General features: G+C 40.0%; 1 protein-coding gene across 3 annotated transcripts in view; it reads right to left on the bottom strand.

The window, feature by feature from the left end:
* The window catches only part of klf8 (Kruppel-like factor 8), a 145,028-nt gene extending 126,100 nt beyond the window's left edge, over positions 1-18,928 (bottom strand). For 2 of the 3 annotated variants that reach the window (XM_052021592.1, XM_052021590.1), the window contains exons 1-2: positions 11,800-11,888; positions 663-734 (exon numbers count right to left, since the gene is read on the bottom strand). Coding sequence is in view for 1 of the 3 variants with exons in the window: in XM_052021589.1 (XP_051877549.1) it covers positions 663-734; positions 18,674-18,694 (93 nt within the window). In the remaining 2 variants the exon portion in view is untranslated. Of the gene's footprint in view, positions 1-662; positions 735-11,799; positions 11,889-18,673 lie in introns of those variants that run through there. The other variant, XM_052021589.1, reaches the window with a different exon arrangement.
* Positions 18,929-24,947: the final 6,019 nt, after the last annotated feature.

The raw sequence follows: 24,947 nt of genomic DNA, 5'->3' as shown, positions 1-24,947 counted from the left end.
AATCCTAAACATGCCCAGTTTCAACAGGATGGGTGGGACATGGTGACACTTTCTTAAAAATAAACCCCTCTGCAGCCATGCAACACCACCAAGTCAAAACCATTTTCCATGCCAAGTTAAATAATCTCAGTTGTGTATTAAAATTAGCTGTATTGCTTCAAGCAAAATCAGCAGTAACTCCTGTTGGAAATCATTTTTTGTACATCAGGTTTGTGCCATGATTCACCACACTGCATTAACATCTGGTGCCTAGGCTCATAAGAATGAAGAATGATGGCTTTGGTAAAGTAACTGCAAATGCCCATGGGACCAGACACTGGAATGAAACGTTACAAATATGAAAGGTGATAACTCAGTACGCATGGAAGTCAAAAGACATAATAAATCTTTCTAGTTAAAAGGAAAGATAAGTTAGATATGATGAATGAACAGAAAGTCTTATTTGAATAACAAAATCCTGAACAAACTGCAGAATAAACTTGTGCTATGGTAATTTTTGGAAGAACTAGGACATTGAAACAGCGAGAAACTCAACATTAGAAGTAGAAATTTTGCTCATTTTTTTTCCTTTACATAAACATACCATTTGTTTAGTTAAAAATATAGAAAGAGATATCCATGCACCACACTGTAATTTCAACATTACTCAAAAGTTGTGTTACCTCACTCTTTTTCTCCAGATTTTCTCCATGTGAACGGTACAACTCAAGAATAGATGTTGAATTTGTGGAAAACTGTAAAAAAGAAAATTATTTAACAAATTAATGACAATTTCAAATTTTCTATTGCTTTTACTCCTGTCCTTTCCCAATACTACCTAGTTTTTTTTTTGTATCATTTACATTTTTCACCATTGTAATCACGCCTAAGAGACCAGAATACAAAATTCAGCTGAAACTCCAGCACAACACAGTACTGCAGGATTGGTGGTGACTTCTATCAAATGAAACAGTAAATAAGGTGCAGTTTGCTCTAAGTGGATGTAAAAGATCCTACTCAGAGTCATAGAGTTGTACAGCATGGAAACAGGTCCTTCAACTCAACTTGTGCATGCCAATCAAGGTGCCTCCTTCAGCTAGTCCCATTTGCCTGCATTTGGCCCATATCCCTCTAAACTTTTCCTATCCTGCATATTTTCTCAAATTAGAGTTCCCCTGCTGCTCTGGCTGATATTTATTACTCAGAAACTTTAAACAGATTGTCAAAATAGTATCACATTAATGTTTGTGGGAGCAGGATCGGCACAAACTGACGGCTGCTAGCTGTAAAATACTTTGAGATGTCGTGAAAGAAATGTGAATGTGCCACATAAGTGCAAGTCTTTCTTTCCAAGAGGAAAATTCACTTATTTACAGTCTTCCTGCCGAGCATTGAAAAGGCAAAGCTAAAAGTCATTTGAAATTAATAAAATGAGTATTGTTAAATTATAATGGTCAGGAAAAGGATTAGTATCAGATATAATGGAAGTGGGCAAGGGAAATCCTAGCTGGTTAGTTTTTTTCCTGTCATGGAGATGGTTTGGGAATTATGATTCCTTCATCATTCAAAACTAAGTTTCATTTGACCAGGTAGGATTCCTGTCCATGCATTTTGGAATCACTGGGTGGGAAAGACCCAACTTGCCTATTAAATCAATTAACATTGGTGGCAGAGCAAAATGCCAGTGCCTTCCGGAAAACAAAACAAAACAGAAAATTCTGGAGATACAAGTCAAGCAGTATGCTTGATGGAAATAAGCTGTGGAAATAAGCAGCATTCTACATAAATGACCCTTCATCAATACCGGGACAGAGTAAGGAAAGGGAATGTCTGTGATAGGGTGAATGCCAGGAGTGCCTGAGTAACACAAGTGGTGGTAATTGTGCTGGCTGTAGCAGGGCATCTGATGTGCAGGTAGAGTTTCAGTTGAAATTCGTGTAGATTAAAGCTACGCTGAAGTTACTTGCCAAGGAATGATGTGGCTATGGGAGCAAATATCGTAATGCACAGGTTCACCCATGATTACCATGCAGTTTTAACCATAAAAGGGAATAAGTATGTGTTTATGCTTTGATCTTAAAATTCACAAAGGCAGCTTTCAGAGAGAAGGACCAAGGTTGACTGCCTTAAAGTTAGTCAGCACTTAAAGATACATTAAGCAATCAGTTCAATGAAGGCCAGGAAAAGTACTCTAACCGGCCACCACTGGGAAATTCAGTAGCACATTTGCCCATGCCAACAAGCTTTGTACACTCAAGCTTAGGGATGACTTGTAAGTGCACATTTTTCAGGAGGAAGGGAAATGCAAGGCTGGTAATAGTTTCACCAGCGCAAGGTGGCCAGAGGAAATCAGACAAGTCTGGGAAAGGGTGGGTTGGGAGGTGTTCAGTTAAGGGCTCAGAAGGAGGAGCTACTCGAGTATAGACTTTCAAGGTGGACTCACCAGTCAGGTTCCCAGCACTAACCTGTTCCCTTTAATTCACAGAATCAAGTGTCACTGGAGGATGTGAACTTCCATCCAATTTATATGACTTTCCCAATTTGAATTCCCATGGAAATTGAATTGCAAACCACAACAAATCCATATTCTAAGCTGACTGGGTAATGTGAACATTAATTCACTGCAACCTCAAGCAGTTCAGAGGAAAATAAATCAAGGTGCCTACAGAGATACACTGCATAAAAACACTGCTTGTTCTCAGTTACATTGCTTAGTACAGGTAGAAGGGCTCAAAGTCTTATGACATGGTATCATAAATGCTTATGGATCTTCAATACCAATGCAGCCTCTGACTTCATTAGCTACACCATTTCTTATTCCAGAAATGCCATCTTCTTCAAGCATCTCATGGCAGCAACATCAAATAACAACAAGCGTATTTCCTGCAAATGATACACTGAGATACAGGCCATTCTGGATACAGTTCCACATGGTACTTGATGCTACCCAATATCGCTCTCTTAGATAACCAATATTCATGCATGAGCACCAGTGAGTGTGCATTAGAGTACTAAAGCATAACAAAACTCAAATAAATCAGATCATATTCTCAGCCAATATTAACGTGGAAGGACTTCCATGGTAGAATCTCGATTACTAAGAGGAGCAGGAAAATGGACCTTTCTTAACCAGACATACAAGATAATTAGTACACTTTGACCAATGCCACAGCAGAGATTACTTACGTCAGTCTTGCTTGACTAACTTGGCAATAGACAAATCTTTTGGCTAATGAACAAATGAGAAATCACTGGTTTATTTTGAGAATATTTCGTTGTAGAATTGAAGGGATGAATGTGTCGTCAGACTGCTTCTCAGCTTTAGGACCACACATGAACCAAGCTCAGAGAGATGACTTTAAAATCTGCTCTCTAAAACAGGATTAAAAGAGGATCACTCTCATCCCAGATACACACTGGTCACACAAAAATACATGGCAATAATAATTTCTAGGTTTTACTTCTTGGAACTTGATGGCACCACTTGGCAAGGCCAGCATTTATTGCCCATGAAAATCAGAAGAAAACTGCAGATGCTGGAAACAGAAAGTGCTGAAAATATTCAGTAGGTCAGGCTGCATCTGTGGGAAGAGAAACAGAGTCAATGTTTCAGATTGCAGTCCCTTTGTCAGAACTGAAAAGGAAACAAAAGCAGATTTGTTAAGCTGCAGGGAGAGTGGGTGAGAGGAGTGTCTCTGATAGGGTGAAATCAGGGTGACCATGGGGATAGGCCATAAGGTTATCTGGTCAATGAATGAATCAGAGCAGTTATAGTGTGAGAACATAGATAAAAGGTAGACGGGTCAGACTGGGCATGCCTTCTACTCCAAGAGAGAAGGAGAGAAAGAAAAAAAAACAACCTGAGCTAATATCACTGATGGACGACTGATACAGACCAAGAAATCAAGTTACCTGAAGTTGTAGAATTCAATATGGAGTCAAGGCGGCTGCAATGTGCCCAGACGGAAGACGAGCTGCTGTTCCTTAAACTTGCATTGGGCCTCAGTGTGATAGTACAGGAGACCACAGACCAATAGGTCAGACTGGGAGGGGGATGGAGAATTAAAGTGACAGGCAACAGGAAGCTCAGGGTCAGTCCTATAGACCGAATGCAGGTGTTTTACAAAGTGATTGCTGGATCTCCATTTGGTTTCACAGAGAGGAGACCACATTGTGAACACCAGATGCTGTACACTAGATTGGAAGAAGTGCAAGTGAATCCTTGCTTCCCCTGAAAAGGCTGTTTAGATCCCTGGATAGTGGGAAGGAAAGAGGTGAAAAGGACCAGTGTGGCATCACCTGCAATTGCAAGAGAAAGTGCTGCAAGATGGAGGATGATTGATGGGATGGGAAAAGTGGAGTCATAAAGGGAACAGTCCCTGCAAAACGCTGAAAAGGGGAAGGTACGATGTGTCTGGTGGTGGAATCTCTTTGAAGGTAACAGAAACTGCAGAGAATGATCTGTTGAATGCAGTAACTGGTGGGGTGGAAGGGGAGGACCAGGGGAACTCTATCCTTGTTCTGTCCCAGGGAAGGGATGAGAGCAGAGGTACAAGAATACCAATACCAAGAAATGAGATGCAGTCAAGGCCTTTGTCAACAAATCTAGTGGGAAATCTGCAATTCAGAAAAGAAATACCACATTTTAGTGGTGCCTGTATGGAAAGTCTCATCAGACCAAATATGACAGAGATGGAGGAACTGGGGGAATGGAACAGGAGTCCTTACAGGAAGGCAGGTGGGACAAAGAGTAGTCAAGATAACCTTGGGAGTCAGTAGGCTTGTAATGGATATTAGTAGCTAGCCTATCTCCTGAGTTGGAGTCAGAGAGATCCAGAAGAGGGAAGAGTCAGAGATTGACCATGTAAAGTCAAGGGCAGGGTGGAAATGGGCAGCTAAAGTATTGAAACTCTAGTGCTGCAGGAGTGCAGGAGGCAGCACCAATGCAGTCATCGATGTACTGGAAAAAGTTGAGGGAGTGGGCCCAGAAAGGACTGAAACAAAAACTGTGCTACATATCCCACAATAAGACAGGCATAGCTTGGGTCCATGCAAGTGCTTGTAGCTACACTTTTGATTTAGAGGGAGTGGATTTATTGCCCATTCCTAATTACCCTTGAACTAAGTTATTGACCTCACAATCTAAATGCCTGGACTAATAATCCAGTGACACAAGGTCAAATCCACTATGATACCAGAGGAATTTGCATGCAATAATCTGGATTAAAAAGCTATCGATATGGTTTGTAAAAAGGGCCTTCAAATAATCACCAGAACGGTATATTGTCCTGTTATCTGACGAAGTTTACTTCAAGAATGACATTCACCTTTGCACAATGCTTGTGGAACAGATTATTTTTTTCATCCAACCTTTTATTGAATACACTTCCAGGAAAGCAAATCTCTGCAAATTTCAAGAATGTGAATATAACCACATAATTAAAAATGCCACTCATTGAATGTTACAGAACTTAATTGAACACCACTGGCCAATGCAGGCAAGTGATATTCAAGTCCATAGCAAAATACTGGCATGATGCAAGTAATCAGAGTTACTGGTGATCCTCTAAGCAGGGAGTGAACATGAAGTTTTGCGCAGTGTGGAGCACCAACCCAATAATGACCAGAAGGTAAAGCAGCTGTCATTAAACTCAAAGTCAAGCCTGCCATCTGAGAAAAGAAAGAAAGAACAGACAAGTCTTATGATTGGTAAAATAAAACTTAACATGCTTAATCTGATTTCATCTAACTGCCTGCTGGAATTGCAAAAAAAAACACCAACAAATTAAGGTATTCAACAAAATAGATGAAAGTACGATGATCTACATAGATCCAACTAAGAAATGGTTTTCAGGTAAATAACCAATAGTTAAAATGTCATGCCAACTCTCAAACAATTTTACTTTCAGACAACCACAGAGGTCTATCCAACTTGTCATTTAATGCATACTGCAGAGAACACATTTTAGCAGATAGTTCCAAGAATATTTGGAGAGAATGGCAACATGTACCATGGAAATAGTACAAAATGGCTAATAAAAGGTTGAAGCCATCATGAATGTCAACAGGATCAGACAGCAAACAAAGGGAGCTGCCATAGATTCTTGTACTTCAAAACCTGTTAGCTGAGAATGCTCGAAATTTCAGCAAATCAGTCAGATGGGCCTGGTTTCAGTTTCCTCCCACTCTGTTGAACACAGATTGTGGTTGCATGCAAAACAATCAATACAGTGCTCAACATACATCACCACAATGCAGCAATAAACCTTCCACCTGTAAATTACCACTGGAAATCCAGTTACATATCTTTGAAGAAGTGCTCTGAAAAATATCTTCCAACAAAAGCTAACTATATATACTGGGCGTGCACTTGAATAACACTTGGCTAAAAATTCTGGTGCATAAGGAAAGCTGTGCTAGAATGGCACAGAAGTAGAAGAACAATGATCATTTTGGTTATTGCCCTAAATCCATCAAAATTCAGCTGTGCCTTGAAAAGTTCCTACCCAATGAACTGCTTGATGCCAGGATTAGAGATGAGGAAATCATGACAAGGTAGCAAAGGTGACTCAACATAGGGAATGCCCAGTCATAGTTTCCCAACAATGCAAAAATGATACAGAAATTATCATTTTGCTTGACTTTCTATTTTTTTCCCAGTTGAAAAATTCTAAGAGGTATTAGGCTCATATCTCCACCAGATGCTTGTAACATCACCATCTTGTTTCCACATAGAACAATTCAGAATATAACACTAGTTACAAAAGTGACCTAACCATTATACACCTGCAAGAAGGTAGCTGAAGTCAAACAAAGTCAATGCAGATGAAACCAATTAGTTCCACACTCTTCCTACTATTTCATGACCCTACAGTCACTCCCACAAAGACAAAATCTAGTACACAATGACGCACTAGCTTACTCTAGGCTACTGGAAGCATTCAAAGAACAATGAACAAAAGCAACAAAAGAATGTCACACAGGCCATATTTGAAGAGGTAGATTGCTGGAGGAATGTATCAGTGTTCCACCTCTGTTTCACCTCCTGACACATTATATTCTACCGGTCAATAGAAATATACCTTCAGGTCAAAGATGCAGCAATAAGTGAATTCCAGGCACACAACTGAGGAATGGCCAGTGGTGGTGGCTATGTAAAAACAGGAACCTGCTAGCCAAAGGCCCTACACACACCCTTCCTTGGTTGCAAAGTCCCAAGATCAAAATTCATTGGCTTGCATTTAAGAGGTAATCAGAGCACTGTTGTTACTTGAGATACTTGAAACTATACTCAAAATACTAACTCTGGAGACCCATGTCCACAACTGCCCAATGCCATAGAATGGCTTTCAGAACTCCATTACAGAAAATATGGCAACTCCAACCGCAAACAAGTCTTGTGCCACAGCCATCTCAATCTAATTTTTGAAAGTTTGTCAGCTGAATTGGAAGCCTTTGGCTCAAATATGCAAAAGGTTCTCATCTAGGTTAAATTTACCAAGAGTATGACTGTTTTAGTGATATCACTGCTACCCATACAAATCCTCACCTCCAGATCAATGTGCATTCTCAGGTATGCCCAGCAGCCCAGGTACAACTGTAGTAAACATGGATGAAACAGTTGCAAAATCTTGCCCATTTAACCCCAAAGCTCAAATAATAGATAACTATTTCGCATATTTAATCCAGGGATACGAGAACTGCTGGCAAGCCATTTATGGTCCAACCCCAATTGCTTGAAAAAGCTGGGTAGAAATAGTGTTCCCGAACCACTATTGGACATTATTTCCACAATGTTGAATAGAGTTATAGAAACAGACCCTTCAACCCAGTGAGTCCAGACCAAACATCAAGAACCCATTTACACTAATCCCATTTTATTCTACCTATATTCCCATCAACCCCACCTCCTAATTCTAACACTCACCTACACAATAGGAGTAATTTACAGTCAATCCACAGTTTTGGGATGTGGGAGGAAACCAGGATACCCAGGGAAATCCATTCAATCAATCATTAGGAGAACGTGCAAACTCCGCACAAACAGAACAGGAGGCCAGAATTGAACCAGGTCACTGGAGCTGCGAGATAGCAGCTCTATTAATGCACAGACAACAAAAATCACTGCAAACATTCCAGAAAGTATGTTGAATCAGACAGGCACATCAGAGGCAGATGTGATGCAACCACTTACACAGTGACTTGGACCAAATGAAAGGGCATACTTTCAGCTGGATGCAAGTGGGTAATCAGAGAGAGGATGGTGTGGTAAAGCATCTCAAAGGCTACAAGCTAGTCAAAAAGGACAGAGATTACCTGTGTGCCAATCACTTGGTATGACTTTAGTGACTTCGATCAACCATTTCAGTACTACAGCAGGGGCAGGACCTGATTGGAGGCCTTCATTCAATGATATCCGGGTAACATGGGTAAGAATATGAGGTACCACACATGCACTAACTTCAGGAAAGGTTGGAGATGCCTCTTAATTTTAAGTATGGAAGCTTCAATTTTTTTTTAAAAAAAACAATGTCATACTAGGACAGGGAAAGGTACCTGAATAGAAACGAGTGCCTACATTAGGGGCCAGGAAGGGAAACTGAGGAGATGGTATTTCAAACGGTAACAGAGATGAAGAGGCAATTTCATGGGTGTGCCAAGTTTGCAGAGGGCATGAACATAGAAAGGGAACAAGATAAGTTTAAGGATTATGACCAAGGAGGAAAACTTTTTGACTTTGTGGGTCAGGGCAAGAAAAGGTTATGGCAAAGGTAGCTGCTTGGATGCTCTCTCTCTCTGTGACAAAGTAATGACTTTCTCAGAGAAACAAAGGACTGCAGATGCTGGAATCTAGAAGCAAAACACGATGATGCTGGAGGAACTCAGCAGGCCAGGCAGCATATGTGGAGAAAAGCAGGCCATTAACGAAAAATTGACAGCCTGATTTCCTCCACAGATGCTGCCTGGCCTGCTGAGTTCTTCCAGCATCATCGTGTTTTTCATTAATGAGTTTCTCATTTTTGTTACTGAGGATGGGGAAGCAGGTTCAAGACTGTTTGTCATCAAGGAAAAAAATCCAAAGTTATCTGTAGCCCAGGATGATCTTGAATGATAACCAATTTTGGCAGAGTTGAGCCCAGCATCTCTTTGTGGTCTAGCAGGATTTGATTGTGAATGTCTCAAACAGCGTCAACCACATCCATTCGAATCTACTTTATTTGGACTTAAGGGAATGGAGCTCCAAGCTATACATGAGCTGCATCCAAGCTCAGCAAGAACAATGGCTTTAATGAGAACCAGGGTGTCAATAGATGGAGACATGGGTCTGATTAGATAAATCAATAGCTGTACTGTAACAAACAGTCAAAAGGCCAAAGCTCTTACTGAAAGTGCAGATAGAAGCAAAACAAATTGTGAAGGGAGCTTTTTCCAGAATGCATATAGAAGGAAGAGAGTTGCATTTGGGAATATGAAATAAAGAAATTATCAGGGATGGCTTAAAGGTTCTCAAGTCCTTCTCACTAAACTGCTATCTTTGCTGTCACAGGTCATGACACCGTTCAGTTCTTCCTTCCTTGGTACTTCACCCATTCAGATCCACCAGTGATCTTCTGCATCAGCTGACCAAAGTCCCCTACTGTTGGTACATTTTCCCTGCACCAAGTCCCATTCATCCATTATTGAGCTACGCTTGCTGTTTTCCATTGTCTCAATCTTAAAATTCTCACTCTTGTTTTTCCAGGCCCTTTTGTGGATTTCACCACATCCACTGCCACAAATTGTTAAAAACTTTCTCGTGTACTCTACATTCCCAACTCACCTTTTGTGCCTTCAAGTCATGAAGTCATGCAGCATGCAAACAGGCCATTTAGCCCACCACATCCTGTCCTCCAACACCATTTAACTGCTGAATGTACACTTCAGAATTCAGACCATTAAGACTCTCCACACCCCATATGCCTCTACCTCTTTTCAGCCTTCAAAAAAAAAAAGAAAAAAAATACAATTTCCACCAGGCACCCTTCCCAAAATCTCTTCCCCAGGCTTGCACAGCATTCTTCTCTGAAGTACTTTGGGACAGTCATTCATACTTTAATAAAGTGTTTACTTTGCACTTTTTCTATTGTCAAGGGAGTTGTCAGGATAATGCAAACTAAGCGGAAATGTTTGGAAAATGGTGGAAGTGTTTGGTCTCATGAAAAAAACTAAATTTGCTGCATTAATTTATATATACACAAACACACAAAACATTTGTTCCCATGACATGATCAGTGCTCTAAAAACTGTTTGCCCATCTACTGCTGCCCCAGAGGATTAGTGAGTTTTCCTCATCAATTGTTTGTGGCAGTTGTGCTTTTGCAAATGAATTTCTTCTTGGGTCATAAGTGTCAACCACGTGACGTAGAACTGGAGGCAAGTCTCAGGCATTGCAAAGCTACAGTGTAATTTATTAATATTGAATATTGATGGGCATTGCAGGGAGCCAGGGCATAAAGAGTTCAGGGCAATGACAATCTTGATGGCTACTAATGAGTTTTCTCCTTGGCATGAGGTTATCTGTAAGTTAGGTTGAAGTATGTGCCACATCACTTTTCTAATTAGCTAGAGAAAATTCAAGCATTGCTGCAAACAGATCAAAATGCAGTCTTAAGTTAAGTGTTTCATTCTAATACCATTGTATTTTTCAAATAAGAACAATCTTGGTGTCCTGATCAATATTTAGCTATCAACCACTGCCACAAACAGATTAACAATATTCCCCCCCCCCACTGTTGTTTGTCCAGTTGAGTTGTGTGCAAATCATTTAAAGTGATGTACCAACACTAATTATACAAATATCCTAAAGTGCTTTGCACGTGAATTATATCTCGAGATGCAAGTGGGATCCAGGCCTCTTCTTCAGTGTATTTAGTTCTGAAAAATAGTTGCAAGCAATCTAAATCTGAAGCAAGCAAACTTTTATATAAACATTTTCTCAAGACTATGCCCAAAAATTCAAAAGTAGAGCATACTCATTTGAGGAAATGTTGCAGTAACCAAAAATACCACTTCTCCTTTAAGAAGTCACTGGCTCAACTAAACCTGCACAATGATTGTCATTTACTTCCAAGATTGTATGTCCTCTACTAACATGTGGGCTATCTGCACAATGAGGTCCCATCCAAAAGAATAAGGTTCTGCATCTGACCTCACTGCTATCAGATTTATAGATTACCAATTAAAATGGCGATCTGAACAAAAGCAGTTTCTGCCAGCCACAAATTGTGCAGGTATCTACCAAATCAATGCACCATCTCCAAATCGTATCCATGATAGTTTTAAATAGAAACTCAAAAATGTGCCCCACATCAGAAGTCAGAGGTGGAACAGCAGCTATTTAACTAGGCCCAACATTGTGACTCAGTGTCAAGAGGGCAGGTGTCTGCCTCTTCTGCATAAGTGAGCTTTTCACAATCAAACACAAGTGCAATTCAGGCAACAGCCACACCAAGACACTTGAAACAAAATCAATATGACAGTCCGAGGATACAGCTCGGAAGAAGAGAAAGGAATTTAGTAGGCAAAAGATTGGAAGGGCTAAACAAAAAAAAAGTGAAGTTAACACTCAAAGTAAAAATAATGTGCATGCTGAGACATTACAGAAGCATACTGTTGCAGCCTGGTAAAAACCTGCACCATTTCCTGAAATAGTTAACCATAAGGGCCTAGCAGAAACGTTACTTAAAGTCGGTATGTTAAAGTATTGCTACTCCATGGCTTTGTTTGACATAGGAAGCTATCACAACACTATTCATTTACATGTAAACTGAGTCCACTGACCTGCTATTCTACATAGTCCAGGATATTTTTAGTGAAAGGAAACTTCTTGCATTGCTGGTTTTCTGAGCTTAGTCTATTCTTCCGCCCACAGCACTTGTCAGCATTCGTCAGTAGTCACGTGGCACACATTACCGCACTGCTGGTCAGTGGGTGGGACGTCTGCTGAAGCAAGACAATACTCTCCTCTGCTTCAAGCTACAGTGTGTGCCCAGAATCTGCAGCCATTTAAAACAGGGGGCTTGTGACTTACTACAAATGTGACACAAGAACATCAAATAATGATTGTAATGAAAAATAAAGCTAGAATTGTATCAGAAAATAAAGCTAGAATCTGTACCAGGGTTTTGGCCCACGATTTGTGTCTGTTCTGCTCTTTAAATGAATATAATTGCATTGAGGAAGAGTTTAAAATCCTCCACAAATGACCACTGTGAGTAACTGATAGGTCACTGTAACAAGGGAACAAAAAGATTCCCCCGATTTCTTTAAAATGCTCATTATGTCATATTAGGCAGATGACCCTCATATGACCCTTTGCGCACTATCCCTCCAATCACTCAAGGCTCTGTAATGTCAGTTTTTCCGAAGTTAATGATCCTCTATCTTGGACGAACCATATTTTAAATCACATTCATCTATCAGCTTTTTCCATATTTAATTTATGTTAATCATTACACTTTTGGCTTGTTTTGTCTCATTGGAACTACAGGATTTAGTTCAGACCATCCAGTATTTTTACTGAACAGGATATAAAAGTCAAATTTCCCAGAACTATGTCACTAACAAACATTAGCACAACCATAAGCTATTCAGCAACATGTACACAAACGTTACTTGAACTGTCTGACTATAATTCTTAAAATGCAATGTGTTAAATTGCTCGATCATTTTTACCACACTGAGACTCAGATTTTATGACCAGATTTTACTTAGTGGTGGACTTGGAGCTGGGTAGTCCTAATGCCCCAGTAATAAGCAAAAACGCCTCATTAGGATAGTTGAGAGGCCAGAAACACCTCTCTATTTGTTTTGCACAAATATGAAAAACAGAAATATAAAATGTTAGTGTAACCTTTAATAGGTTTCAACCAAGTAAGATGTTAACGAGAAATTGTGTATATAAACCTTTCACACAGTAAAAGCATCCTTAACTTTTAGCACCCTGATAGAAGCAGCTTCATAGTGGTCAACAGATGGAAGAATCCAGATTTTCTAGGAGGTAGAGGAGTTGTTAATGGATTCCAAGTTGACATGTCTACAGGGCATGGAAAACAGGCAGAAGCCAGAGAGAGTGGTACAGGAAAACCAGGCTCCAAAAAGGTATTCTCAACCATCACCATAATTCCCAGAAAGAGGTTCATTAATCTCAAGGTTTGGTGGCAATTCACATTCCTTACCCACCCCATTTTTTCTTCCACTTTCTCAATACACACTTTTCCTGGCATAAAAGGATTTTGCTCTTCAAGGACTAATCATTTTAAAAAACCAAGTCACCATGCCCTCCCAATCACCATTGCTCACACCAAGGTCTTGCATGCTATCTCCATGTACCATTTCACAGAAGCTTGTGGAAAGTCTAACCATATTTGTTGCAATCCTATCTACCCATGACCTCTCAGGACAACTCAAAGATTTCAGCCAAGAAATACCTCTGTAGTGCCTAAAGGCCAACTGTCCACGAGGTTGCTTCACAATGGTGTTCCTCAGTTTCTTCTCAGAGCTCAGGCAAATCAACATACAAAATCTATAAAGGAACTCAAATTTACACCAGAAAACTTCAAAATCAGACTCCATCCACCTTGGTTTCCACTGGCGATAGACAAGTCACTGTTATAAAATGACACACAACTGCAAAAGCAATGGCCTCTGATCTCACTTGAATGACAACACTGTGGTTCTGCAATCTTTACTTTCCTTGCAATGGACCAAGTCAGCATTTTACTAAACAGATGCTAGTGTAGTCCTGTACATTAAAACAAAACAGAACTCCCATTATTACAAAGTTTTCTATCCGGGTGCACCACTTTCTTATTTGTACCTGAAACAGTTCAGCACCCTGCTAGAGTGGTGAAATGACAACAAACCTACTTGAGCCACTGTTCAAGCACAAATGCTAAGAGGCAGAAATACAAGGTTTCAACAAGTTAAAACTGTAACAATTTCCATTTATACAGTACCTTTAATATATCAAGTTATCCCAGTCTTTTCAGTACATTGACACACAACAGTAATAGAGTTGCTGTTGCCTTTTGATAGGGTCCAGATTCTCCAACGTGCAAAAGTAGAAGTGTCGTTTGTAAAAATCACAGGCCAACAGAGGACAGGAAGAATCCTCTAGTACAAGCCACCTACAGGGCCAGAGTCAGTGTATTGTCAACCATCACCAAACTTGGTAGACAAGCCAAAATGTACCCACACCTTCTGAAGCATCATTAGCAGGAAATGTTACCGTTTACCAAGATTCTTTTTCTACCCCCCCACCACCACAACAGAGCATCCTGGCAATAAGTGAGAAAAATTATCAGGGACATCTTTGACAAACTTTGAAGCCACAATTCTCAAGTACTTTGATGCTAAAATGCACTCCAATAACATTGTTCCAATGTTCAACAGTTGGGCCAAGGTCTGCACCAAAATTGTACAGGATTTCATGCAACAGTTTGTCCCTTAAAAGGATCAGTCTAGAAGTTCAGGGATCATCATTTTTAAAATCATTTGTGCAGACTTTTAACATTTCAAATTACACTGGTCTTACAGAGTGGAGTATCTTGATGGATCACTATTCCATTTTCTGTGAAATGCTATCAATCTCAGAATATCTTTGCTTGCCGACCTCCATCTAAAGTTTGTTCCACATATATAATAAACAGTACCACAACCACTTGATCATGGGCAAGTAGCCCAAATCCTTCAATTTGCATGTGCCATCGTGCAATTTTTTTTAACTCTGCAAGTAAATCAATGTTTCTCAATAACAAAATATAATGTTTATAATTAATCATACCATTTTTGATGAATATAAGCAATCCAAACCCAATATTCACTAGTCTTATTTTGCACTTAACTTACTGCTACTGCTTTGTAACTATTGTTAATTAAATCATTGTTTTGCAAAATGCTTAAAGGCACCAATTTCAGAATCTATTACTACTATTTCCAAGATAAGTAATCATTTTACTACAGGACTTAACTTTCATAGCTCTTCACAAATTATTCCAGAGTTAGAAATTTCTGCAAAGTAACCCATGTTGGCATTCTTTACAAAATGTATGAACATGTGGTAAAATGCTACCTCTGCATGATACCAATTCAGATGAAGCTAACACTTTTGTGAAACACACCATATTTAAATATTTGGCACTTCATCTTGTACATCAAACTTCAGAGGCTTAACTACCAACTCTTGAGAAAGACATAGATATCACATCAAAACCTAAAATGTTGTCAATTTCAATTCGCAATTGAAACAGAGCAGAAATCACAATGCACTAGCCAACACGTCAATTAATTGGACTTGTCTAATTTTCTACCTTTCTTTTTCCCCATGAAAGCATGAACAATATTTCATCAATGATGATTATCTTTCTTGGATCTATTGTCACGTGTAAACATAATTTACAATCTCATTCCAGATGGCACTGAGGGTGATGCACCCAAATCCAATCTTAGCCCAACATCTGCATAAAATTGCTTCCCAGCCAGGGGCACTAGGATCCAATCAAAGAGCTTAACCGAAGCAGGTATTTCTTTCCACTTCCTTTATCCAGGATTCGCAAATCCAAATTTACGCATTTAGTAGTATTGCAAATGTTGCAAATAGGCCAAATCAGCTGACATTTCATTTTGCCCCTGATTAACTGATGGGGTTCTACCAGTGGCCATGAGCTAAACGATATATATTGTATTGGCCTGTTGGTAAAGTGAACAGCTTCATACATTTGTGTGTCGAGAAGCATTTTGAGCTGTGGGCTTGTGCAAAAGACTTAGGTTATCGTGAATCTAAACCGTACAGTGTGGAAGGTGTACATCAGATAAGCATCCATAAAAGCATTGAAAGCAAAGAATGTATTTTTCCACATCTATGCCAAACACAATAAATTTGTGTGCCCGCCAGAATCAGTAACCATTAAAAGGTAGCATTTATTAAGCACATGCAAAATAATAATTTTGCTTACATAATACACAAGTGAGAAGAGTAGCTAATATTGTTTCATCCCCAGAACATTTGGTACTGATGCAGAAGTGGTACTAATATCACTACCCTATCCAGCTCATAAATAGGTATTGAATATTGATCCTGTCTGGTCATATTCTCAAAGGTTTATTGCAATTTAAGATGTAGTTCACTTACTATAACAAGAGCAATTTTAACAATACAAATCAAAGTTTTAATACCACAGATTTTCTCATTAATTTTAATGTGTACACCCACTCAAACTATCCATTTTATGAGTACAATGTAGTTTACCCACATAAAAAGAAATATGCAGCTAGAAATACCTCCACCATAAATTTAACTTTTCATTTTAGAATAAGCATCGGGGAGTAAAACTTCCAAATGAATGGCATCCTGGCACAATGGAATCAAACTACGGAGGTTTTTGCCAAGAACTGCTTCTTTCAAACACTAACATAAAGGGCAGCATTTGGCCCATCTAGTTTATGTCAGCCCTCAGTTAGTTTCCTGCAATCTATTCCGTCACAGGCCCACCAATTCTTCCTCTTCCCACTCCCCTCCCCCAGTCACACACACACACTAGGTACAATTTATGGTGGCCAATTAACCTACCAGCATATCTTTGGAACATGGAAGGCACCTGGAGAAATCCATATGGTTACAGGGAGAATACACACATAACACCCAAGGTCAGGTTTGAATCTAGGTTTTAATGCTGCTGCACACTCTGCTGCCCACTGTGGTCTTGGACAGGGTGCAGAATAGGTGGGACCTGTAATAAGCAACTTCAATTACATGGAGTGACTAGAAAAGCTGGGGTTGTCCTCAAAGCAGAAGCAGTTAAGAGGAATTTTCCAAGAGGGTGTGCAACATCATGAAGACTTTTAATATGGTGAAATAAGGAACAGCAGTAAGATCAGTAATTAAAGGTAACAGATTTGAAATGATTAGTAAAGAGGGGAAATCAAGATTTTGTTTTTAAATGTAGCAGCTTGCGATCTGAAACACACTGCTAGAAGGATATCAGAAACAAATTCAATGGTAATTTTCATAAAGGAATTGAAGAAACACAAAAGGGACAAAAGTTAGAGCTGCAAGGAAAGATCAGGGATTAATTGGCTAGGACCAAGTCTCTTGTGCCTCCACTGACTGGCTGATCCCATTAAACAGTCTCATGGGCAGAATGGTTGAATGCCCTCATTCTTTGTTTTATCATTCTATATTCCTACCTCAGCTAAACCAATTATCAAAGAGAGACTAGGCTGCTCAATTCAACTCAAATATATTCTAAACAGGATACATTAGATGGATAGAAACATGGAAATCAGCCATAAATAATGGTTCCAAAAAAAAAAATCAATTCTAATGAACTTCTCAAAACTTTCAAGGAGATACGTTTAAAATAGTTTTCTGGAAACCAAATATGGCCGTGGAATTCCATTGTTATGACTAGTATGCTTGAAAAGAGAGTCAATCCAACAGAAGCCCATGTAACTAAAATTTTTAGTAGAACTGTATGACTGGTTTTAAAAGCTGTACAAATCCAAAAAATTTATGCCACAGTCACTTTTGAAAAGGCGTAGGTTATATTGATGACTGGCAGATTGTTCTATAAAATGTTCACTCACACAATAGAGAAAATTTGGATGCAGCATAACAGGTGTAAATCAATTACACTGAAATTTCCGTTCTTTTGTGCCAGAAATTGGTACTGCTTCATTTTTGGACAATTATTAGGACATTCTCACCCCTTTTGTTACTGTTTCAGTCTTTTGTTCACATCTGATAGGAATCTTCAAACATTGTTATATGTAGCATATCCAGTAGAAATTGAACCAGCAAGCCAGTAGATAAAGCAAAACCTTATTAATTATGTACACAAGATAATACTCTTCTATTTCAAAATTGTGGTTTTCTTTAAAGTGGAAACTTGGTAAATTTGAAGAACTTTCAATTTACTGTTCAAATATATCTTCTTAGGGTGTACTGTACACAGAGTGCTGGTTGATCACCCTGGCATTGTTCAGTTCTATTCAGCTGGACAATCCTACTTAGACGCTCTAGAGAGGTGTTGTATAATGCAATTCTCTTTTAGTTGGTTCCCTTTCATAACTGTAGAGGTTTATCCTAAAACCTGTTTCCTATTAAAACTGACCTCGCAAAAGAAGTAGTTAAATGCATAAATCAATTTAAACCGACAGCGCGGAAAATTGCTATTTCAAATACACCAGACCCCCATCCACAGAATGTTTAAAAGGGTTAAATGCTGCATTGCAAGCAGAAGTAATACTCTGGGTGCAAAAATAAAATGGTGTTATGGGTGCTGCTGAATAAATTCCCTTACTCTGCATTGGGCAACTCTGCAGCGCCGCGTTTAAGACAGGCTGAAAGCCCGGGGCATGACCAAGGAGCCGGGCGTTTTCGGGAGCCGCGCAGTCCTCCTTTAAGAGCAGCCAGGCTGGCTCAGAGCCCCAGTTCCTGTCTTTGTGAGCGCGGAGGCGGGCGCTTGCGGCAGCCGCCCCTCGGCCCGGGGACCCACCCTCGCCCTGCACCGTGCAGGAGCTGGGAAAGGGCGGTCACCCGCTCCGGGAGAAGGCGGACTGTTGGCGACGACAGCGGGCGGCGGAACTGGAGACAGACTGGGAAACGGGGCTGGGTTTCCCTCCCTCCCAGCCCGCGGCTCGGCTCCGCACTTACTTTCTCCACCTCCGAGTGCATGGTGCTGCTAGCGTCGCTCCGCTTGCCCGTGGCCGCTCCTCGCTGTCTCCTCCCTCGGTCGCTGCCTCTCTCACTGAGCTTCCTGGCGGGAGGACGTTCTCATGGCCTGGGACTGGGTGTGTGTGTATATTGGTGCGGGGAGGTATATAGGTCGGCTGGGTTGTTATATATAAATGAAAAGGCCGACCTTGCCCGGTTGCCTATCGGAACCAGCAGCCTGCCCCTAACCCCACCCTTGCGGCAACGCCCCGTCGCTGTATTGAGCACCACGCACTTGGGCACCGCCTCAAAGCGGCAGCGCCGGCGCCGGCTTGGATCTGATTCCCACTGATCCCACGAGCCTCTCTCTCACAACCGACCAAACTATAGGCCAATGTTACAATGCACCTTTCGAAACTAAATGCCAACGTTGAAATCTATTTTGCCCACCAAATAAAACTCCCTGCTTTCCTTTCTGGTTATATTTAAGCTGCAGCGAAGCATGGACAGTAAGCAACCTGTCTTCATCCTTCAGATCTGCTGCAGGTGTTGACTGACAAATACAGGGTGGGGTGAGCTACAACGTGCTGAAACCCTACTCCAACTAAACAAAGTGCTATATTTTAATGATTATAGCATCATTATGCACCGATATATTAAAATCGCAACATAGCATGAGAATGTTGAAGCTATCCATTTTAATCCCTTTTCCCACACGTTTTGCTTTATATTCTTCAAATGCCCGCTCGGTTATCTTTCAATGAACGTGTTCCTATTCAAATTGCTTCACCCCCTATAGCCACTATTAATGTTATAAAACTTACCACCTTTTTCCTCTTTAAGACCTTTCTTAAAACACACCTCCTTAATCTAACTGTTTCCCCCACTTATGTTGCTGCAAAAAGGTATTATTTAAGTGGATGTTGTTGAAAATCTCCACCCAGAAGAATCTTACCAATCAAGATATTTTTCTTTAAAATGTCTGACTTCACATTTCTCAACAATGAATGACATCTGCACCCATTTGCTCATTCTCTTGCTCTATATTTTTGCTACATGGATTCTCCAGAAGAACTGAGCTGAGTAGCATTAAGATTTGTGGTAGCTTTGTACTTGGCTATATTTTACTTGGAACATGTGCCTTAAATTTCTAGCCAACTACCAAAAATGTTCTAAAAGCATCCACCACACCCTTATCAAATTGTGATTTCTATAACAAAAACTTCAGTCAAATCATGTATGACTTCCATTCGTGTTCACTTTCTTTATCCCATATTACAAGCCCTAACAGTTCAGTTATAATACAACAAATACTATTGTTTGGTGCCTTTGTGATATCCTCCCAAACTGGATTACCTTCTTGGTTAACACACCATTTTTCCATGATGACATTTCCATACTTTTAGTAGTGTCCTGTGAAGTGGTTTGACTCAACATCCTCAGTTGTAGTATTGCATATTATTGGATCATATTTTTACTTTATTTTTGGTTAAAAACTGCAAAATATCTTTCTGAGTTTCTCTGTCATTTTCATTCTCAGGTCCAAGAAGGTTTCTCATCTTCAAGTGTTCACTTTTTTGGCCATCACCTCTAACATGCTTAAAATAAAACCAAATATCTGATCATAAATAGGAGATGATAAGCCTCTAACAACAGAGAGGATGTTGAAGATTGCATTTGGCTCATGACAGTGAAAAATGAATAAAATTGAAACATTAAGATTCAGATGAATGGATTTTTAAGGGACTAGGCTTGAGCCAAGGAGATGGAAGGAAAAAGTACAAAAGAAAAGTGAACTGTTTTTAGAAATACTTCCCACCAAGTACAGATGCCTATCATCAAGAAAGAAAAATATTGGAGGAAAATGGGCAGGGCAGGAAGTAACTTAGAAAATAAAGGAAGAAAAAGATTGTGGATGGTGGATGATGATAAGTATGAAATCAAACAAAAGGAAAATAAACTGGCCAGGGCAAATGAAGTAGTAGATGAGCTTTTCTTTGTGAAGGATGTCAGAAATGTAAATTATTTTAATCATTTAGTTTGCAAGATTGAGTGAAATGGTCTGAATGGTGGCCTGCTCTGAGTTATTGATTCAATATACCAAATGGCCACAGAACTGAACAGTTCTCCAAAGCATGGCATCTGAATTTCTAAGGTTGGAGTGGGATGGGTGTGAAATAAAACTCAGATGTTGAGGTCATTAATCAACTGAGGAAGTTAAAAGGAAACAAGTGGTCCAAATGGGCTTCAAAAATATGTACTTCATTCACATTAATCACCTTCAGGGAACTGTTTCAAAAACGACAAGTCCCTGAGGAATAGTTAGGAATGAACATTATCACAAAATTTGAAAAGTGGTTTATAGATAACCTAGCAGAGTCCACAGAACTGATGTTAATTGTGGATTAAAAGGCATCCTGAGTTATGAAACACCAGGTTAGGTACGGTACAATAAAGGAGAATCATAATGGATTTAAGGGAGGTAGGTCAAAAGAATTTCAGTTGTTGCATTGTACTTAGATTTGAGCTTTTAACAAGTGATTAGGCCACGTTAGGAAAATCTGGAACAGTAGATAAGTTTCTGAAGTGATTAGAAAATGTGGGAAATAGGTGGAAAAAACAGAGAAAATCAAATTGTCAGAGAGTCATAAAGAGTAGAAACAGGCCCTTCGGCCCACCACATCCATGACAAATGTTGAAACCCAGCTCTATTAATCCTATAACCTTCTATGCATTGGCAATTCAAGTGCATTCAAATTGTGGTTGAGAATGAAATGGATTATACAGTATTCATTGCAAAGACCATTGTTTGTAAGATGATTGTTTGCAAAGTCATTTGTAACTGGAGACAGAAAGAAATCTGTCCAAATCATGCAAAATTGGGAGGAGTTTCAAAATGGAAAACATAAGCAAATGAAATACTAACAGGTTGAGAAAATGCACAGTAGGTTGTGAATAATTTAGGAGAATTGATCATTTGACAGCTTAGTGCCATTCCAATGTTATTTAGCACTGGTTTTCCCATTGAAAGAGTTTACACTGCATGTTTCACGCATTGTGTGATTGGGTAGTGGGTGCAAGTGATTGATTAATACATTCCTTTTTCACCTGTTTTCATTTTGGGCAAGATTATACATTCCAAGGACTCTCTAACCAAAAACATATCATCACAAAATTTGTTTTGCTTGACCTTTGGTTAGTACTGGTGTTGCTTTGGTGCCAATATAATATCCAATGCACATGTGTGCTGCATATTGCATAGCTGAAGGCATTGGTAGGTGTATATCTAACACACACCCAGATATATAGAAAACAGGGAAATCTAGCTGGCAATCAACACACAACTCTTACTTTAGACCAATGTTCAGTTCAGAGTAAACCACAATGCAGACTGGGCAAAGATACCCGAAGGGAGATGGTGAACCAGGATAAGCTTTTACAACAAACAACAATATTATTTTTCTTATTCCAGATTAATTGCTACAACTTAATGTCCTTAACTGCCATGGCAGTATTTGAACATGTCTCTAGATCGATAATCCAGGTCTATACATATGGGTCCAACAAATTAACCACTATGCTCCTATACCCTGTCTTCATGGCTTCCACATAAACCAGTTCCTCCCAGTCATTGGATGCATTAGTAAGCATTGCCATTGGAATACAGATTGACCGTGAGAATAGGCAGAGGGCACACAGGCCAGAAAAGATAAGTCATATATCCACACTTTATTAGAGGATTTTCAGTGAAATCTAATACCTGCTGTAGCCACCCTAGACTAGGGTAAGGAACATGTGGCCAGTGGCAGTCAAAGTTACTGTGTTTATGCAGAACCTCCATCAACTCTTTGCCATTTACTGTTGCATATTAGAGGTCAATGATGCTCTTTATTCAAAGGGCCAGCTACTTATTCTCTCTTGCAAGAAGGAGCAGGTCAAGCAAGCACATGGTTTTACATGAGTTGCAAGCTTCCAGATGGTGCACGGTGCCACTGATTGCTCATGTATCTTTTTGAAAATAACTCACATAAACTCTAGATATACTGTAAATAAGAGACTTCCCAATCTCTCAGTGTCCATCAAGTTTGTGACCTTAGACCGCTAACCATTTCCAGTATCCTGGCTACAGTCATGATACTTCCATTCTATTGTACTCCATTATACTATCTGTAGTTCAGCTACTACACATCAAAATATATTTACTGGCTGATAAAGTCAATTCAATGATCACATGCAGAATCTGCACAATTATTTGCAGTATGCAAACAGAGAGGCAAAGCAGGCCATTGGTATATTGAGGTTGGACTACTTTAGTGGAACATTGCCTTAATTGGTTGAGAACGTATTAGAATTTGTGGTGGCCTGTTGTAGATTGATATCCTTGACATCATGAGGACAAAGCTATAAAATAAACAGCTAAGACACAGGAGGACGAGAATGTTCAGGAGAAGAAATTAGACACCCCATTTTCAGCCAGATATCCTCAAACAAATCTTCTGATTGCAATATCAGTGACCATAATCCTACTTCCCTCTTTACCAACAGTCTCACATGTCATTTCCTTCTTTCACTGACCACCATGTGATTGGACATAATGTGACAATAAAACCCAAGTCAAAGTAAACATTTGATTCCAATGGAATGGAGGATGAATGATATCCTCCTTGGAGAAGCCAATAAATTTATGCTCCATGGAAATACTGTCACACCACTTGCCTTATGTCTCAGAAGTCCTAGGAATCTATTGGAGCCAGACTATTGGACAGCTGACATAGCCCCTTTACACACAGTAATCCATTGTCATAATGGGACCAGCTTGAGCTTGCATTGCAAAAATGGATGCCCGTTGTTTGCGCAAGAGTAGAAACAGTTGAATACTTTAGCCATCAATGTCCACACCACAGGTGAAATCACGTTATTCTAATGGCACTTGCCATCACTTCCATCTGAGTAAAGATGGCCTGCAAGCCATGCCAACTGCCAAAGTTGGTGTCAAACATCTCTCTGTTCCTTGCATTAATTCCAGCTTTTGCTGGGCTTCACATCACATAAATTAGTTCAAGATGCAAATTATTTGTAATCTACTCCATCAAGGTGTTATTCTGAATTAGAATCGTAGAGACATACAATACAGAATCGGGCTTTTGGCCCAATGAATCCACACCAACCATCAACCACACATTTACCCCAATTCTATGTTAATCCCATTTTTGCTTCTCCCCACACTCTCATCAAACTCCCCCCAGACTTTACCACTCACCTACACACTAGGCACAATATACAGTGGCCAATTAACCTACCGATCCACATGTCTTTCAGATGTAGGTGGAAACCAGAGCGCCTGGATGTAACCCACACAGTCACAGGGAGAACACGCAAAGTCCACACACACAGGATTAAACGCAGGTCTCTGGTGCTCTGAGGCAGCGGTTAGAGTCATAGAGTCATAAAGCACAGATACAGGCCCTTCGGCAGAACTCGTCCATGCCAACCAAGGTGCCCACCTAACCTAGTCCCATTTGCCCACATTTGGTCCATATCACTCTAAACCTTTCTTATCCATATACTTATCCAAATATCATTTAAATGTCATTACTGTACCTGCCTCAACTACTTTCTCTGGCAGCACATTCCAAATATTCACCACCTTCTGCATGAAGAAGTTGCCCCTCAGGTCCTTTTTACATCTTTCCCCTTTCACTATAAACCTATGTCCTCTTGTTTTTGGTTCCCCCTCCCTGAGAAAAAGACTGTGTGCATTCACCCTTTCTATGCCCCTCATTATTTTATACACCCCCATAAGGTCTCCACTCACTCTCCTGCATTCTAAGGAATAAAGTCCTAGCCTGCCCAACCTTCCACTATAACTCAGGCCCTTGAGTCCCAGCATTGTCCTCATGAATTTTTTTTGCACTCTTTCCAGCTTAATGACATCCTTCCTATAACAGAGTGACCAAAACTGTACACAGTACTCCATGCGAGGTCTCGGCAATGTCTTGTATGACTGTATTATAATATCCCAACTCTTACACTCATTGCCCTAACTGATGAAGGCCAGCATGCCAAACACTTCCTTCACCACCCTGTTCACCTTTGACACCACTTTTAGCAAACTATGGACCTGTACTCCTAGGCCCCTCTGTTCCACAACAGCATTCCCCAGGATGCTACCATTCACTGTATAAGTTGTACCCTGGTTTGATTTCCCAAAATGCAACACCTTGCACTTATCTGGATTGATCACCATCAGGATCCCCCTGTAATTTTTGATAAT

The sequence above is a fragment of the Pristis pectinata genome, chromosome 8 (assembly GCF_009764475.1).
Source record: "Pristis pectinata isolate sPriPec2 chromosome 8, sPriPec2.1.pri, whole genome shotgun sequence".
In the NCBI taxonomy this organism is placed as follows: Eukaryota; Metazoa; Chordata; class Chondrichthyes; order Rhinopristiformes; family Pristidae; genus Pristis; species Pristis pectinata.
The sequence above is the reverse complement of the archived record's forward strand: the minus strand, read 5'-3'. Positions and strand labels throughout refer to the sequence as shown.